Raw genomic sequence first — 19,692 nt, forward strand, 5'->3', positions numbered from 1 at the left:
AAAAATTAAAAAGTTAACATCACTCATAAATGCATCGAAAATTGCCAGCAAATGCGCTAAACAAAATACCAAAAAAAATACCAACAGCTATCGATAATAGTATTTTTTCGCAAACATCAAACTTTTTCGATTTTATGTCAATATTTAAGCCTTTATTGTAGTCACGCGTGGAAAATTTTGCTAAATTCATTTTAAGCTCAGCCCAACAATGGACAACGATAAGGCAAACCCGCCTTGCAGCAATATTCACGACCCGCCTGCAGATTCGTATTCACCCACTGATTGTGGCAGTTCTTGATGAACAAGTAGGCACGCTCCTTGTGGCAATTGTGTCCCAGCGTGGCGCACACAATGTTCGCCGAGTTCGGCAAATGCTGCACAATCTGGAAAGATGGAAAGCGGCTAAAGATAATCAAATCTGGGCGCATCTTTTGGCAATTGGCACTCACCGCCTCGAGGCACTTGGTCTGGCACTGCTTGCGTCCGATGGCATTGCACGGATACATGCGGTCCATTTCATTGTGAATGAGCGGCGTCTCGGGCAAACCGTTTTGTATCTGCGAGGAGAGGAAGACGCCGCAGGTGCAGGGCACCGGCTGATTTAAGTGATCGCCAGGCGTTGGCGGCAATGGCAACGTGTTGTCCGGGCTAGCCGGCGTGCTGCTGCCCGCCTCTAGCTCCGGCTCCGGCTCCAGCTCCGTATTGCTGCTGGGCGTCGTACTGCTTAGCATCCCATTGCCGCTGCTCTCCGTCTCCGGCTCCGTCACCGTCTCCGTCTGCGTCTCCAGCTTGACTAAGCTCTCCGTGGTAGTTGCTCTGGGCGTGCTATTGATGATAAACTCCACAGGCGCCGCGCCTGTGCTGCTTGTGGCGGGACTGTTGGTCGTGCGCTGCCTAAAGCGCTGCTCCTTCACGTAGCTCAGCTTGCCGTGGAGCGGCTTCTTGTAGGCTATCTTGCTGGCCGCCACCAGCTGCTCCCAGGCCACGGCCGCCAGCAGCACCAGCACCACCAGGGACGCCCTCAAACACTTGTTGCATGCTGCAAGTCATCCGGGAGATTAGTTCCTGCCACGCTGCTGCACAAGCTGCACAACTCACCCATCTCGATCTGTTGTCTCGACTCGTCGTTGACTTCTGTTTGCCAATCGTTTGGCTCCGGCGCATTTTATGCTGCGTTTACGACAACGTCTGCACTTTTTTGTTGGACTGACCCCCAAACAGCTAGCTGCGCGCTTCCATAAAGTTCAAGTTTAGGCGCAGCTGCGTCAACTGTTTCTGGCATTGCGTCTATCTGGATTTTGGGTCAAGGCACTCGGAATAGCCGCGTTGCACAAATCCAGTTTCTGGGAATGGAATCTCACAGTTTCATTTCTTTCATTCATCAACTTGTTGCGCGCTTCCCGGGTAAATATGCCGCTCTATATGACTCATAGCTATGTTGTTTAAGCAATTCTTAACCAAACCCATATGCTGAAAAGGGTTAAAAGTATATACATTCTTGATCAGCATCAAATCATAATCCGTCTGTCCGCTTGCATGCATTAACCCGTCTGTGCCAGCGAATATGAAAGCTTGTTAGTATTTTTTTTTATTTATTTCAAATCATCGATAACTCTTCATGAAATCAATAGGAATCGATACCAATATGCGGTTTTTTGAATGCGCTGTTTTTTTTTTATCGCGCTTAATTTTAACATAGATTGCGTTTAGAGCAGCACAGACAGTGCGTAGGGTACGCAGCTTGTGTTTGTGTGTGTGTGCCAGCCGATCGGTATTTATTTTTTTTAGTGACTGTATAATCCGCAGTTCTCGTTATTATAAATAAGTATAGATAATAATACGTGCATATGTGGGCAATTCAGTTTTGAAGTAACAAAACTTGATCTGACAATTATATATTGGTTTTTTTTGTCAATGACAAACAGCCATACATATGTGAACAAAATTTAAAAGATGAAATTGTAAAATTAAATTTTAAATTTGGCGCGCGCTTTTTTTGTACAATGCACGTTGCCAACTATTTCGAATGGCATCGCACGCAGCAATAGTTGCTACCGATATATCGCACGAAAAAAATACCGCACAAAAAACACCAAGCACAGATTAGCAGCGCGATGTATGTGTGTGACCGCATTCTCGAAACGATAAATTGCCGGGCGGCGTTTTTAGTGTTGTTGCTGTTGTTAGCCAATTAAACCAATTTGTGGGGCGATAAGACGGCTGTAAAACGTCGAATTAAGCTAATCAAATCGACGTAAACTTATCGCAGCGACACACAAAGTAACCAGAAAGGCCGCCGTCACCAATTGGAATAGCAGCAACAGCAACAGCCACTGAAAAAGCACAATGCCGCAATACGTACCAATACAGGGCTACAAACAGCTGGAGGATGCGCTCAAAGTGCACGCGAAGAGCAATTGCCTCATCTATATGTATTTCTTTGGGGAGAAGGACAGCAAGGGTCGCAGCTGGTGTCCCGACTGTGTGGAGGGTGAGTGCGTTTAAGATCGTGCTAATAGCCATATATACATATATGCACATATATATTCATGCTGATAAGTCTGCGCACAGTTGAGGAGCTTGTGGAAACGGCGTTTCGTGAAAATGCCCATCCCAATGCGCTGATATACACCGTGGACGTGGGCAATCGCGACGCCTGGAAGGATCGCAGCGACAACAACAAGTTCCGTTTGCCGCCCTACTCGCTCAGCGTGATACCCTCGCTGTTGCGCTGGAACAGTCCCGAGCGCTTAGAGGGCGATCAGCTGTTGAAGCCCCAGCTGCTGGAGCTGTTCTTTAATGAGGCCAAGTCGCAGAGCGCCACCGGGAAGACGGTACCATGCAAATAGTCTGATAAGCGCATTTCTGTAATTAACTGCTTGCTAGAGGTGTGCATGCGAGTGTGTGCGTGTGGGTGTGCGCGAGAGAGTCTGCATCTGTGTGTGTGTGTGAGAGAGCGCAATAAACACGCTGTTGAGTTAAACTCAACAGCAAAATAAAAAAAAAAAAACTCAACTGAAGTCGAGTCGAACTCAATTGCTTGAGATTGCACTCAATTTCGAGGGGCTCGCTTAATAACAGCAACAGCAGCACCAACAGCAGCAGCAGCAGCGACGCCAGCAGCAGCAGCAGCACCAGCCAGCGTTAGCAGCCGCAACCTGGCCGCCTCGACGACGTCGGCGTTTTATTAGCACGCACGTCGTCGGGCAGGACGAATCGTATGGCGCGTCGTCAACAGCAGCAGCAGCAGCAGCAGCAGCAGCAGTGGCAGTGGCAGTGGCAGCAGCAACGGTAAACACTAGAGCGCTTGCTGCCCGTTGCTCGGTTTGGGTTTCGTTTACGGTTTCGGTTCCACTTCCAATTCGTTTCGTTTTGTAAGTGACGCGTCGTTCTGTTTACATGCTTACCGTTATTATCGCAGCATTGTTGCTTGTCAGACCCGCGTACCGTTGTCCGTGCCCGTGCCCGTGCCAATTACTGTGCGTGAGTTCGCGCTCTACAAACAAATAATGTGCATAAAAACAAGCAACAGCCATTAAATATTAGCCAAATCAAATGTAGGTAAAAGGGCTAAAAACACACACACACACACACACAGCGAGTGTGTGTAAAGGGTTGCCGGGTGTGTGTGGATGGAGTAACTGAAGCTCTTGCGGTTAGTTGCGGCAGATTTGCACGAAAGCAGCTTAAACCCTTTTTAAGAGCCGCCAGCGACCCGCACCCCAAACTGGACTCAGCTGTCTGTTGGGGGTGGGGGGTTGGCAGGTGCACAGGTTTTCGGTAGCTATTTGTTTGTTACATTTTATTGGATGAAATTTAGCTGAGTTGTGCTTAGCGGCGAGCCGTCCACATATACCGGCAATAACTGTTGCGCTTTGGCCGAGAGCTCAAGCTCCTTTCAGGCACCCTTCGGCCCACCAATAACCTTCTTTTAAAGACTTAATGCCACATATAGTTTTTTTTTGTGTTTTTTTTTGTCCATGTGCAAATAAATAACACTCGTTCATTTGGCGGCGTGGTGCTAATAAAAGTCTGCGTGTTGTCAAAAAAAAAAATAATAATAATAAAAAATATTTGAGCAAAGTTGGAAGCACATCAACAACAACAAAAAGTAGCATAAATTAAATTAAATCGACAAATACGCTAACGATCGGATGACTTTCTGGTCGTGCTGTGACAAACTCGAGTTGCCCTTGAATATCATTATGTACCGACGGGAACGACTTGTCACGGAAATGATCAAAAACTAGATGGTTTTTTATCGTTTAGCAGATTTAGTTTTACGCCTAACTTTAACTAGTTCACAGCTTACTGTAATTGTAACCAAATTAAATGTTAAAAAAAAGCCATCAAAAGACATCATAAAAAAAGGGTAACAAAATTTTAATCTTCCATTTTTATTTTTATTAAGATATTAAGTCATGTGTTTTCCGATTGAATTATTTAGTTATTGATATTCAAGGATTCTGCTTGTGCTTACAAGTATACGCAATACGAATGAGTATATTCAATAGGAACAAATATATTCAATACGAATGAGTATACTCAATTCGATTGAATACATTCAATACGAATTAGTGTACTCAATAGCAACGAGTATATTCAAATCGAATGAGTATATTCAAAACTAATGAGTATATTCAAATCGAATGAGTATATTCAAAACTAATGAGCATATTCAACGCTAATGAGTATATTCAATACGAATAAGTATATATATAATATGAATAAGTGTACTCAATAGCATAAGTATATTCAATTCGAATGAGTATATTCAGTTTTAATGCGTATATTCAACACTCATGAGTATATTCAATAGCAATTGGTATAATCAATACGATTGATTTTTTTCAATACCAATGAGTATATTCAATAATAATGAATACAGTCAATAGCTATTGGTATATGCAATGCGAATGAGTATACTCAATCCCAAAGAGCATACTCAATATACTCGAATGTTGCTTAACGAAGCACCATACGATTTTTGATTAAATTTTTATATAGACCTTTCAGTTATCGAATCACCTTGATTTATCTTGGGCAACAATTTGCACCCCTTCCACACACACACACACACACACACACACACACACACACACACACACACACACACATACACTTACACACGCACACCCAAAAAATCTGGTAATAGTTCGACTTGCTGTCAACATAGCTTTCGCATTCCAATTTTTAGCCCCTGACATCTTTTTGGCTCATTTGAAAAATCATAAAATATTGAAAGAGAAAAAAAAGAATTTTCAAACGAAATCTATTCGCTTGCCATTTCTTAAGTTGTCTTGCGTCTTGTTTTTGTTGTTGTTGCTGTTGTCGCAGTTTCTTTCAATTTATTTATTAATTTATTTTTTCGCATTCGTTTGTCAATTAAAAACTAAAAATTCTTAATGAGCCACGTAACAGGCCGGACAGGCAATGGACTTGGGATTGGGTTTAGCCGATGGTGATCGTCCATTGGGTGCAGGGGTCTGGGTGGCGGTAGTTCCGGGGTACACACAGTGAGGCCTCTTAATGCGCCAAAAGCAGCGAAATGTCATTAAAGAGCTAATAAAAATTTGAAAAACGAAGAATAAATTATATTAAAGATTTCAAAAATAGCGCACACTTCTGCTTATACAGATGGGTTACTTATAAAGCCCAATCCAACCGCACACACCACCTCACACCCTAAATTCCACACACACACACACACACACACACACACACACATAGACAACCCCCGCCGCCGACCGCGGAACCAAAGTCGGCAAAATGGATGCATAGATATACATACATAGATGGGAATGGATATAGATTTAGTCGTGCATGCGCCAGCCTGATATTGGATTTGCGAGATCATTCCAATGCTCGACTTGTTGTTGTTGTTGCTGTTGTTGTTGTTGTTGTCGTTGTTGTTGTTTTAGATCGCTCAACGCGCTGTTGATTAGCATCGCGTTTTACACACGCGCGCGGCCGCAGTGCAGCTGTGTGTGTGTACGTGCGATTTATAGTGTCATCCAAAATCATAATTTATTAATAATTTCTATACCCACACACACACACACACACACACACACATATGCAGCAGGTGTGGGTGTGCTCACATACATACATATGTATCTACATGTGTGCACATTTGTATCTGTATCTATAACGCTGGCCGAGTAGCTGCGAGCTTTGTATATTTTTTTTATTTAATTGACGCATTTAGTTCACAACAACAACAACAACAACAACAACAGAAGAATATTCAGTGCATATATCAACAATATGTGCCTAGAGTATACATGTGTCTCTCTCTCTGTGTGTGTGTGTGTGTGTGTGTATCGCAGAAAACAACAAATGAGACTGCAAATCAAAAATTCACATCTGATAGATGAACGCTTCCCAAAATTAGCGAGCAGAAGATTATGAATTTGCAGCTGCTGTTCAATTTTTTACGCTTGCCCAACATATCTACGGCTCTTATCTGGCCTGAAGTTGAGAGATCTGCAACATTCGAAATGGTGTACAAGCAGAGAGAGAGAGAGAGAGAGAGAGAGAGAAGGAGAGAGAGAGAGACCGAGAGGGAGGTAGAAAGAGAAAGAGAGGGGCAGATAGAGAAAGGGAGAAAGAGTGGAGAACAGAGAGAGAAAGAGAGAGAGGACGAGAAATAGAAAAAGGGAGAAAGAGTGGGAATAAGAGAGAGAGAGAGCGAGAGAGGAAGAGGAAAAGAGAAAGGGAGAAAGAGAGAAAGAGAGGGAAACAGAGAGTAATAAAGAGAGCGAGAGAGAGAGAGAGAGAGATCGAGAGAGAAAGATAGCGAGATCCAGAGGGAGAGAGAGAGAAAATTAGAAAAAGAGCGACTTCAACTTCCTTTAAAATTGCATTACCATCGGAGTAGAGAGAGAGAATATGAATATAAAAGTATATATACTTAATGAATGATAATACAAAAATAAATACAGAAAGAAAAATGCAGAACTAACTAACAGTTACGGTAACAGTAGTCACTCGCAAATATTAACTTTTAGAGATTGAAAACTTCATATTCTCAATATATTTTATTTTTTCAATTTCAATCAGTAATACATTCGAAACTTAAGATTCGGCGTATAAATAAAATGGGAACTTTCCGTTATTGAAGTCTTTGTATATTTTTCAAATTTGTTTGAGACATTTTTGATTATTTTTATTTAATTACATTCAAACACTAAAACATGTTACTTTCGAAAACTTTTTGAAAATTAAAACGTAGTGTACAAAAAACATAAAGAAAAGGTTACGCCTTTTGCATAGAAATTGAATTTGAACGATTTGGCAACGCTATCTTTTATTTCGTAAAAAGTATTTTTCACAAGCACATAGAAGCTTTTTTCTTAAGTTTTTGCTCAGCTTGCGGTCTATACTCCAGAATTTAAAAAATCCAAATAGGGGGAAAAAAAAACTATGAACTAAGCTCGTATTAAAATTGCGCGATTTTTTTCTAACGACATTTCTCTTAGAAATTCGTATTAAAATGAGGGCTGAAAATCCGGCAGCTGGTTCGGTTCATGGTTCAAACTAACTCCCTGCCCATAGGTTCTTTCGTTGTCTTCCCAAACATCAGTAGCCAAACGCTTTTTCAAAATCAATACAGTTTAATTAGGATTTAGGTTCAGATGTTATGATTTGGCTTAAGTTTCGGTTCATAGCAAGAAATGTTTTGAGGTTCCAGGCTGGAACTGGTTCGCCTACTGATTTGGTTTCGGTTCATAGTAAAAAGGTTAATTTGGTTTCGAGCTGGAACTGGTTCGACAACTGATTTGATTTAAGTTTCGGTTTATACAAACAAGTTAATTGGCGTTCCGTGCTGAAAATAGTTCGAAACTTGATTTGGCTTAAATTTCGGTTAATAGCAAAAAGTAAATGTTGGTTCCGGGCTTAAACTGTTTCAATTCAAAACTAGTTTGCAGCCTCCGAATAGATCTATTCAAAAGTGGGCCGATAATAATTGGTTTTCAATTAATATACTCGATAGCCGACAGTCGATAGCCGATAATCGAAAGCCGATAGTCGATAGCCGATAGTCGATGCACGATTTTAGGCACTGGGACAGTAGGCGGCTCTTATCGCTGCTCTCTAATAACCGGGGACGGCCATCACGTTATCACAGCCGCAAAACTTTGCGCTGTTGGTGGCTGCTCTCTGATAAGCAGCCCGCCAGACGAACCAAATGCCGACACAGTCAACAGCAACAGTAACAGCAACAAGAACAAGCCAAACAAACAAATGAAGTCGACGCCGACGCCGATGCCGACGGCGAAGTCAACGACGACGTCGACGTCGACGTCGATGTTATTGTCGCTAATGACGACACATGCGGCTCGCGTCCATTTCGCCAATTGCTCGGACTGTGACTGTGGGGGCGGGGCGGACGGCGGGGCCGCGATGCGCTATTTGAAAATCGTTAACAACGTCAATGGCAGCAGCAACAGCAGCGCCGGCAGCGCCGGCAGCGACAGCGGCAGAGACAACTATGCCGACGTTGTTATCGCAGTTACAGTTCGCAGTTGAGTTGCGACGGCAACGCAGTTGTCTCCACATTGCGATTGGATCGACCACCGGAGCGGTACGGTTCGGTGCGGTTAGTTTGCTTGTTTGGCTGCCGACGTCAGCGTTGTGGTTGTCGTTGTTGTCATTGTTGTTGTTGTTGTTGTTGTTATTGCTGTGACAACGACAGTCGCAGTCGCAGTCGCGCTTCACTTTAATTGTAATTATAATAACAAACAACAACAGCAGCAATATTGGCAAACATCGATCAATTTCGTTCCAAAAAAAATATTGATGATCGTTGCGTGCCGCTGTCTAAAAGGCAACGCGTACAGCAACAACCACAGCATACACACACACACACACACACACACACACACACACACACATGCAGACACTCAACTCATACAAATGCACTCAATATCAGAGCGTGATCAACATCAGCGCAAAAATCAGCAGCAGCAGCAGCAGCAGCAGCAGCAGCAGCAGCAGCAGCAGCAGCAGCAGCAGCAGCGGCAGGCACGAAGTGTAGGGCACATAAACGAAAGATGTGGCGGGGGAGGGTTTAGGGGGTTACAGGCAGCAAAGGAATTGTCTCCCAAAAGGATTGATGCACTCTACAACTATTTCAACAGGCGGGCTATTTGTGTTTAGCTATTTCTTTAAATTTTCGCCTCTTTGCGTGAGAAATTTAAATTTATCCCAACTAACTTGCAGTCCACATCCGAAAATACATACATACATATTTTCCGAAAAGTGTGAAAAACGTTTACAATGAATTTCCACATAGATCACTGTGAACGAGTTTAAAGCCGAACGAAGGGTAAACAAATAAGTTGCTAGCAAACGTTTTTTCGCAAAAGCAATTCACACTTTTGGGTGGAATTTTGGCAAATTACATTAATTATAATATGAGATGCTTAGCATTTACAGCTACGAAGAAAAATATTTTTTTTTTTAGCAAATAATATAGCACGTTATTTGCTAAAAAAAAAATATTGATCTTCGTAGCTGTAAATGCTGTAAATGCCCAAATGCCCAATGATCCCTCATTCTTGATTTTTTATTCAATTATATTTGTTCATCATACAGCTTAAGTTGAATATAGCTATATTTGGGTTCATGTAACACAAATCAAAAATATGCTACATAGGATTTAGCTTAGTTATGGGCTTAGTATTAAGTTTTTATTTTCGGCGTGTTATACAAAACGATCTAACAACTAAAAATAAGCATACAGACTAAACCAATCCATCAAAGCGGGAACAATAATTAGTATTTGAGCTGATTTTTGCAAGTGTCGTAAATCTTAAACGCGTTTTCTTTAATAAAGAATGAACCAACAATCATTTGGGAGACTGCTTTAAAATTTTAAATGCCAATCAAGCTGATTTTCATTTTAGTTAACTACTTAGTTAACAAAACCATATTTTTGAGTTGCTTCTAACAAGTACTCACTATTCTATTTATAGTTTCTGTCAATTATCATATTTTATTTTCATATTATTTCATTGCATTGCAGGGCATTCAACTGTCGACCTAACTAAAACCGAATTTAGATTTGAATCGGAATCCGAATTCCGCATCGTAACGGAACCGTTGATCGTTTCAATTTGATGCGACGACGACGTCGACGTCAGCCGACGATGTTGTTGCTTCTCCGTGTTGTTTCTGCGGTTCGGTTCAGTTCGTTTCGGTTCGGTTCGGTTCTGTTTCTCATTTCAATTTTATTAATTTGCGTGTGTGATTAAAAATCGCGTTCGTGTGTTCGGGGCGCATGTTCATAATACACAAGGCACACACATACGCATACATATACACATATACATATGTACATATACGTGAACATATGCTGTGTCTGCGTCTGCTTCTGATTCTGTTGTCTCAATGGGTTTTCTATTTCCAATTCAGTTTCCAATTCGTGCGGGCCGTACCAGACGAGACCACACCAGTGGCTAATTCAGTCCATTTTGCCGTCGCGTTCTGCTTCAGCGATTCTTGAGCGATCGCAGCTCAGTTTTGATTAGTGCACCCCTCCCCCCCATTACCCCCCACTCGTTCATAGGATTAGAAGATTTGCTCTGCAAGCCGACAAACTAAATACATACATATGTATGTATGTATGTACATAAATAAAAAAATTAAAAAGTAAAAACGCGCGCGATCGCTGATTGATTTTGATTGCGAATAACGCTTGGGTGTATGCATGTGTGTGTGTGTGTGTTTGTGTGTGGCCCAGTCATTGGCTGATAAGCGCGCATAATTTCTCCAAGCAAACGCTGATTGAAAATATATGTATATTTATACATATATATTTTTGTTGTCATTTTTTCTTATATTTTTTTACTGTGTGCTGTGTTAAAAAAATAAAATAAGAAGAAGAGAAACGTAAAAAAGTTATCAGAAATCAATGCGATAAGCGGTTAAAGCGGGCATCGCAGCAGCACCAACAACAACGGCAGCAGCAGCAGCAGCAGCAGCAGCATTTACGGTAGCAGCGCCGCAACTGATAAACAACGACCGAGGTGAGTTAAAGCTTTGAGTTGAACTCAACGCTGAGTTGCTAGGTTGAGTTGAGTTTGTTTTGAATTGAGTTGAGTTGCGTTTCCTGCGGCGCCTGCGCCAGCTGAGCGATGATGACGTCGCCGCCAAGGAAGGCAGCCAAAAGCGCAAAGCGGTCGCTGGGCAATTTACAAGAGAACGAATCGAGCGCAGCAACAACTACAACTACAATGACAACAACAGTTACAGCCGCAGCCACATCTACAGTTACAGCTACAGTTACGGCAGCAGCCAGTAGGCAAACAAACAACAACAAAGCGCCTGACAGCAGCACCACCAGCAGCAGCAGCACCAGCAGCAGCAGCGGCAGCGGCGTTAATGTTCCAAAGCATCCGCTCTGAAAATCAGTGCAGGCAACCGCAGCGTCGTCCTAGGCCATGTGCGGCTAACATTGTTTTGTTGCCTTGGCTGCAAAAGAATTTAAAACAAATTCAAAAAAAAAATTAAAATAAAAATAAAATAAAATAAAGCGAATCGAGGAAAGGCAAAGCGAGGAAAGAATAAAGGCATTAAATAAATAAATGCTCTTCAACTGACATTTTTTTTTTTCGGTGTTTGTTTTATTAATTTTTTTTTATATTTTTGTTGTGTGTGCGCGTAAAATATGTGAAAAATGAAAATAAAATAAAAACGTTGCGTTTTAAATTATGACCGGGCCAAATATGAAATGATAATAAAATCAAGAAATTCATAAAGCTGCAAATAATAATTATTAACATAAATATATATAGACACGCACACATATGCACAAAAATTCAACAAATTATATGTGTATATATTTAAATAAAAAGCGGTGTGCAAAAATTGATGCGAAGGCAGCAGGCGATACGCAACAACAAATACTACGACAGCAACAACAGTAATATTTGTTTTTATTGCGGCTGCTGCCGCCGATGATGATAATGAAAGACATGATGATGTTGTTGCCGATGATGATGAAGCAGTGCAGCAACAACAAACGCAGCTAAGAACGGCTCTCCACAGCAAAAGGTAAGTGACCTCCTTGTACACCAACACCATTACACAATTTCACCATTACACCATTACACCGTTATGCCGTTATGCCGTTACACCAATACACCAACAACAACTGGCAGCCAAAAACGAAAGCAATTAACGTTTTCGAGCTGCCTTTTTTTTGTTTTTTTGCCACTAGAGCGGCAACAAAAATTTCATTGCATACGCACAGGGGCCGGCAGCTGCTGTTCGCGGCCAGCTCCTGTCCATTGAGCAACAACTACAACAACAACAACAACAACTAGAGCAATACGTCTTACAGCAGCAAACAGCAGAAGGCAGAATCAAAAACTGTCGGCAAACATTTTATTGAATTTTATTGTTGTTGCTGCCAGCACAAGCAATGCGCCTGCGTTGAGCCAAAATGTTTCAAGCTCAGATGTTGCTCAGCTCTGCTTATGTGACGGACAGTGAGCGTGAGAGAGAGTGAGGGAGGGAGGGAGGGAGGGAGGGAGAGAGAGATACAGAGAGAGAGTGAGCGCAAGAGAGCTTTGAGTCAAGTTGCCTGCGAATTGACCTGACCCTCGCTCTGCTTAGTCACAGCATGCGCTTCCTTCTGTCACTGTTTCAGCAAAATCACGATATTTGCAAAATATTTATTTCGTAGATTGTTATCAATCGATAATCGCAAAAAGTTTTGCTTTCAGAGATTATTTGAGTTTGCAAAATGTTCTATTTTTGTAGGATTTTTTTTTTTATTTTACTTACAACAGAAATGATGGGCTAGATTGGCAGGCTTTTATTTTAATTTAATTCAATTATATTTCTTTAGTTAAATTCTTTATTGAAAATTGTTACAAAATAGAAAAGGTTTTAGGTTTCACATAATGCTATATTTCGCTAGGAAAGTGAAAAACGGGGCTTGAAAATATTTGTATTATATATTTGATTAATTTTTTGTTATATCTGATTAATATTTTTTTATTTTATAAGCTACAATTTTAAAAATATTAAAAAACATTGCCAAGCTAAACTCTTTATTTTTCATTTCTATAAATTTCTCACCATTTTTTTTAACTTTTATGGTCTAAAAAACCATTTCACAAATTTCGTTAAACATGACAACGTTAAATTTCCTTTTTTTTTTAATCAATTTTAGTTAAAAGCTATAAAAAATACGGCCCTCAGTTAATGCGACCGTGATTTTTATTTAAAAAATGCTCAGTCACTGTTTTTTTTTTTTTTTGCTAACTGTAAAGAAAAAAACGGTGACTACTTGCGGCAGATTCTTATTTGGCACGTGTGCTTCCGCAGGCACAGTTGCTTGCACGCCCCCTGCTCTCATTCCCCCTGCTCTCTGTAGTTAAATCAAGCTCATGTTGAGTTGAGTGCAAAGTTGAGATAAACTTTGAGCAGCTGTTTTCGAATTGAGCGCCTTTTGTGCAGCTACTCAGAAGTTATCAGCCTGCTGCTCAAATAACCCAATATAGCTGAGTGCTCTACTCATACCGACACGCACTTTCTTTCCCACACGCACACACACGTACACACACACTTACACACACTCGTATGCGTAGCCCGGCATCTTTTCGTTTCATTTTTGGTTGTTTTCTTTTTTTTTTGCGCTCACTTTATGACCGCGTTTTACGATGCTTTTGCCAGTCATTGTCGTTTTGCCTTCCACTTTCGTTCTTGTCTTGCCTTTTTATGTCATTCTGCGTCTTTGTTGCCTTCCGCCATACATTTGCTTCGGCTGTTTTGTCTTAAGCAATAACATACTCCCCCCCACATTCAGCCGCCCCCCGCAGATATCGGCCGCCCCACTAATAACAATCGAATATAAAGCGCAGCGGCAGCAACAACAAATTGGCGCCATTAATTGTAATCAACTGAGATACCTGAAAAGCTTAGCCCTGAGCCGAACATGTTTATGCGTGTCTGCCTTTTGTCTTAATATTATTTGTTGTGCTCCGAGCTGTTAGTTCGACAAACGTTTTCACTGGTTCGGTTCACGTGTCAAACTGGTTCGGTTCATCTTTACGGTCTTCACGGTTCGGCGGAAGAGCAGCTTATCGTTAGGGTGTGTTTATTTTTGGTTATAAAATAAGTTGGTATTAAACGAAGAAATTTTTAAAAGAACAAAACACCTTAATAATAAATTAAGTTCAATTTTAATCTTTCAAAGAAAATTTGTGTGATTTTCTAAAAATTTTACATGTATTTCATTATAAATTGTTAAAATTTCTTATAAATACATATTTTAGATACTTTTTCTCAAAGTCATGAGCAATATTTCAATATTTCTTAGGAACATTTTATGCTATAGTTTTTAAAATTTTGACTGGTGTGTATCGAGGACACATTAAGTTTTGATCTACAGCTTCGTTATCTAGAAAAAGTAACTCCAGACGTGCTTATGATTCTTGCGCACAAAGTATTATGCAAAAATCATAGCGCAATATATTTAAAAGTACAACATGTTCTCCCCCTACGAACATTAACTACCGTACTAACAACTTGTCCTTCAGGCTACTTAGATTTATGCGACTTTTCACGCCCTACCATTGTTCCGTTGCAATTTATGTGAGTGTATATATTTATATATATATATTTTTTTTTTAAATTCGTAACTGCTTTGTTGGAACATAACTCAGATAGACGCACCCCAGCGAGGTCCTGGCTGGCAAACTCATGGGGGGGTAAGAAGCAGAGAAAGATGTTGCCGAAAAGTTTTGTTGTTGTTGTTTTTGTTGCTTTTTTCTCGTTTTTTTTTTGTTTTAAGAAAGTTATTATTGCTTTAATTTCGTGAGTCAGTTGAGTTGAATGCGAGGCAAAGTTGGTTTTTTGGGGGTCGTCCTGATTTGTCGTCTCTTGGTTCTTGCTCGCCTTTTCGCGCGCTCTCTTTCTATCCCTTGCAGCGGGTATTATGATTTTGTCTCGAAATGTGTCACGCATAGGTGGAGACATAGAAGGAGTATATATATTCTGGATCCGTTTCAACAGCCGTCTGTCCGTCTGTCTGTTTCTATGCGAACTAGTCCCTCAGTTTGAAAGCAATTGTCATGAAACTTTGCATATGTATGTCCCTCTTTCTGTTGCACGCATTCCATATGTCGGAAATCTGAAATCTGAATCTGACCACTATATCATATAGCTGCCATAGGAACGATCGGTCGAAAGTGAGGTTCTTTTTGGTTTCCAAGAGATCTTAACCATAATCGGCATTAACTATTTTGCCTTGGCTTTTTAGATACGAGCAAAGCAGTATGACAACGTGCGGTCTGCAAGGGTATTAAATCTTCGGCGTGCCGTTTTTCTTGTTCGTTATATTTCTTGTTGTTGTGTTAAATTAAAAAGTTGTTGGCAACAAAGTTGCCGTTTTGCATTAGAAGCAGGCAGGGCGACAACAACGGTGACAGGAACAACAACAACAGCAGCAGCAACAACAACAACAACAGCAACAACAACATCAACAACAACAACAAGAGCAGCAACAACAATAACAACAACAATATCGACATATGTATGTATGTGTCTTGGCAAATCCGTGCACTACTCGATACTTGTTCGTCTGCCCAAGCTGCCCCGCCTCGTTGTCCGCCGTTTGTTGTTGTTGCTGTTGTTGTTGTTGTTGTTGTTGCCTCCTCAAGTTTAATATGTTCCCCAAGGGCCTCATTAGTGGCGCCCCCCGCCAGCAGCTGCCACCTAATATAAAACATTTGCTTTGCACTATTTGGCGTCGTCGCTTTTGGCCTGATTTTGGTTTCTGTTCTGCTTTTTTTTTACTCCTTGATTTTTGGCCCTCTCTCTCGCCTCTCCCCCAAAAAAAAAGTTATACGAATTGAGATTAAGGTTTTACTAACTTTAAGAGGAGGGTTTAATGAGCCTATTATTATTATTATTATTATTATTATTATCATTATTATTATGGGTCTTATTCAGATAGAGCCTGACCGAGGTTTGGCAATGTTGCGTTCCTTTGGTTAATAAATTATGTGGAAATTGTGTGAAAATTAAAAGCCTTACATTTTATTTGATGCCAAATTATTTTGCATGCGAATATATTGAAAGCAATTTGTGGTATTTGTTGTAAGACTTTTGCCTAAGCTGCAAGATGCTTGCCTAAAAGATTTATCTTATGGCTTTTAAACTAAACGAATTCATTGTTTAACAATTAAAACACACACCATTAAAAAAATAAATCGAAATTGTGTTAAGGTATTCAGAATCACAGCTTTCACGCGTATTTTTCACGTTGCGACGTCCTCTACAAAGTTGCGCACGACTCGTGCTGGGACAAAGACAAACAACAGCAGCAGCAGCAACAACAACAACAACAACAACAACGGCAACAACGACAGCAACAACAACGAGAAGAACGTCAAGAACGCCAAGAGCTACGTAAAGTCAAAGTTTGCGAGTGGCCTAAAGTAATATTAATGGGCATGGCAGTTCATTGTTTAAATTACCGCCCCTTTATACCCGCCCTACCCCCTTGCCATACGCAACCGCACATACTACTCTATCGCCCCTGCCACGCCCCAGAGTGCCAGCCTGCCTGCCTACCCTGCCTTGGCTTATTAGAAGAGAATGCCGAGCAGCCTATACAAACATCAACAGCCAACAGGCAACAGCAGCAGAAGCAACAACAGCAACAACAGCAACAACAACAACAACAACAACAATTATAAGCTGACTGAATGGAGCAGCACTCAGCAATTATTTGCATACAACCGAGCGAGACAGAGAGAACGCAGTGTATGCCTCTACGTATGTGTGTGTGCGAGTGTGTGTGTGCGTGTGTGCGAAGAACGCGTGAAAATTTTGAAAATGCGCGCTCCCTCCCTTAAATGAAAACAATTTAATGCGCCAAAGGCAAGACTGTCGGAGCTTGCAATACCCTGTAAAAAGTCAGCTCAATATGTTAGCCAATAATATATTTTAATATGAAACTACTGAACGGGCAAGTTCTTTGATCATAAATTCAACTATTTACCAAATTTAACACAAATATGGACCGAGTATTCAGAGAGTTTATGATCTTATAGTAATCATATTTTGATTAAATGAATATGAATATGAAATTTAATAATTTGTTAAAGCAATAATATGTAAATGTATTGAATTAATATTTGTTCTGATAGTAAAAATAAAACGAACCATCGTTAGGCGTGCGGCTCAGGGTTATAAGATAACAGGTTCATGAACTAGTTCCAAGCCCGAACAGAAGCATTCACTATGTTTCTTAGGCTTGCAGCTTTAATAGGAACGCACATTCTAAATTTAATTGATATCGCTTTATTTCGATATATTTAATGCAAATTTTGAAAATGAAGATGCACAGTTCTTACACAGTTCCTACGATTGCGTCTCTTTCTATACCTTATACTACTACGACTCATTTTTTTTGTGTACAGGGTATTAAAATCGAGCTAAGAAAACACAGAACAAACTGCTTATTATTATTATGAAAACGTCGTGGCAGTGTCAAAATGCCAGCTGTAGCGCATACGGGGGGGGGACCAAACCACTGGAAGGACACTCACAGGCGAGGGGCATGGGGCATAGGCGGCAAATATGCGCTGCTGCGGCATTCTAAATGGGCTGGGGAGTGGGCCTCTGTGAGGTTTCTGGTTCTTGTTTTTGCTGCGCACATTTCTGAAGTTCTTAGCGCCACGCAAACCGCAGCAGCCGAAGGAGCAGCAGCAGCAGCAGCAGCAGCAGCAGGCCAGAAGGCATTTGGTGCTATTTGTCCAGGCTTGGACTGGCATTTTAAGTGATTTAATGTTTGGCTTTTGCTTGCCGAATTGCTGACGATGGGCGTCATGGATGCTGGGGCATGGTCTTGTTGGGTGGTGGGTGGTGGGTTGTATTTGGAGGTTGGTGGGGATGGTCGAAATTACTGGTGAATGTTGCGCAAATTCAGCATAAATCTATTCACAAACAAACTTGCATAAGCTGGACAGCGAGAGCGACAGGCAGAGAGAGAGAGAGAGAGAGAGAGAGAGAGAGGAGGGGGGGGGGGGGACTGAGCGGAACAGAAAGAGACGAGGGACAGCGTAATACTTACGAAATTTATGCTACAGGTGTTGCCACGCATCTGTTGGCCCCCTCCTCTGCCATCAAGGACGTGGACGGCAACGCGTCTCCTGTTACCCGCAATTTAATGCGCTTACGTTCACATATAACTTGATTCCAGCGGGGCAGGGTATACCCGCCTCCCGCCTTCCGCTGGCCGCTGGCCAACATGGCGTATGCGCATCAATTAGCAGCAGCCAGCGACAATGTGTCTGATCATTTGATACCGCCAACCCACACATCACAATCTTGGCTATGGTCAACATGTATGTGGTTGACAAAGCCAACATAAACCTCAAGTTACGCAAGTTTCCGCACGGTTCGGCCAATTGAGCACCTGAGCAAGACGTTCGCCCTAATTGCCACACGTAACTGTTCTATTGGGGGAACTTTAATTGATTGCATGCATACAGATATACATATATCTGCATTTATTCTCTTGCTAATCGTTCTTATCATTTTATAGCATTTTAATGGCATGACTAATAGCTTAGCTATCTTTTAATTAATGATGCTCTGTTAAACTGTTAACAGAGATATTACATACATAAATGTGAATGTCATTTTAACAGCTGTTAAGAAATTAACAGAAACTAAACAGATAGGGAAGTCAAATTTAATATCGATGCCGGTCGAGATTTTGGAAATGAGAGATGAACCGATTTTCATAAGGTTTGACTTTTTATCCGAGGTTTGACCCCTTGATCAATTTGGCAAAGAAATCTGGCAACATTTTTTGCTCAAAATGTATGTAAAAATGTTACCCTCGAATGTCCTATATAGACATAGGTCGAAATTTCCCACCCCCATAACTCGGTTAAACCTCATCCGATTTCCACGAGGGCTGGCTCTATGTTCATGGTTTGGCCTCTAAATCAATTGGCATCAAAATCAGGCAACATTATTCTTGATCAAAATTCAACTAAAAATGAATTTCGAATGTCCTATATACCATATTGGCATAAGCCAAAATTTCCTACCCCCATAACTCGGTTAGATCTCATCCGATTGTCACGAGGTTTGGCTCTTTGTTTATTTATTTTATACGTACCACGGGCAAGGCCAGGGTATATCCGATGGTATGCATATATTTTTTAAAAGTGTATTATTCTATATTATATTATATTATCTTACTAATCGTTCTGTGTACCATGTATAGGGTATAGAAACTAGTTATTGTTAAATATTACCTATGCCAATTTGATAGACCCCTTTCATAGTGGTGTCGAGAACCGTAAATTTTCTGGAAGATATAATTATAAATTTCAATTTATAAATTATTTACCTGACATATTAAAAGCACAGGCTACCGCATTTTGCATTTGTATCTAGTGCTTAAAAGTAGTCTGCACTTTATCCATTTATTTTCTATTTGTAGTTTGGTTGTAGGAGTCAATGTATGTGCATGTAATATCTGGTTGTTCGCCTTTCCCGTAATTGATTTATCAAAGTTTGCACCTGCAATATGCTTAGCTAAAAGCGCTTGTGTACTCACATAGCTTTTGGCCATTCATATTCGAATGCGCTTGAATTACATTCGGTTTATTGACAGTTGCAGTTTCTATTTGCGCATGCAAGTGTTGCAAT

General features: G+C 40.9%; 2 protein-coding genes across 2 annotated transcripts; one reads left to right on the forward strand and one right to left on the reverse strand.

Moving 5' to 3' along the window:
* Window positions 1-130: 130 nt before the first annotated feature.
* Window positions 131-1,259, reverse strand: Fcp3C (Follicle cell protein 3C). Its single transcript, XM_064700669.1, has 3 exons — window positions 1,099-1,259; window positions 450-1,039; window positions 131-383 (listed from the first exon to the last, which is right to left on the reverse strand). Exons 1-3 carry the CDS (start codon window positions 1,100-1,102, stop codon window positions 198-200), a joined length of 780 nt encoding a protein of 259 aa, XP_064556739.1. The 5' UTR covers window positions 1,103-1,259; the 3' UTR covers window positions 131-197.
* Window positions 1,260-1,915: 656 nt separating this feature from the next.
* Window positions 1,916-3,036, forward strand: LOC135441197 (thioredoxin domain-containing protein 17). The gene is made up of 2 exons (XM_064700715.1): window positions 1,916-2,491; window positions 2,572-3,036. The coding sequence occupies exons 1-2, from the start codon at window positions 2,347-2,349 to the stop codon at window positions 2,847-2,849; spliced, it is 423 nt and encodes a 140-aa protein (XP_064556785.1). The 5' UTR covers window positions 1,916-2,346; the 3' UTR covers window positions 2,850-3,036.
* The last annotated feature ends 16,656 nt before the right edge of the window (window positions 3,037-19,692 follow it).

This window comes from Drosophila montana, unplaced genomic scaffold, assembly GCF_035044405.1.
Source record: "Drosophila montana isolate Dmon_TW-CO22-7 unplaced genomic scaffold, ASM3504440v1 contig_1853_1, whole genome shotgun sequence".
In the NCBI taxonomy this organism is placed as follows: Eukaryota; Metazoa; Arthropoda; class Insecta; order Diptera; family Drosophilidae; genus Drosophila; species Drosophila montana.

Excerpts from the sequence above, each read along its gene's own strand:
- LOC135441197 (XM_064700715.1), top strand. The coding sequence starts at position 2,347 with ATGCCGCAATACGTACCAATACAGGGCTACAAACAGCTGGAGGATGCG. Across the intron at positions 2,492-2,571 it reads GTGTCCCGACTGTGTGGAGG|TTGAGGAGCTTGTGGAAACG; the intron begins GTGAGTGCGTTT and ends GTCTGCGCACAG.
- Fcp3C (XM_064700669.1), bottom strand. Across the intron at positions 384-449 it reads AGACCAAGTGCCTCGAGGCG|ATTGTGCAGCATTTGCCGAA; the intron begins GTGAGTGCCAAT and ends CCATCTTTCCAG.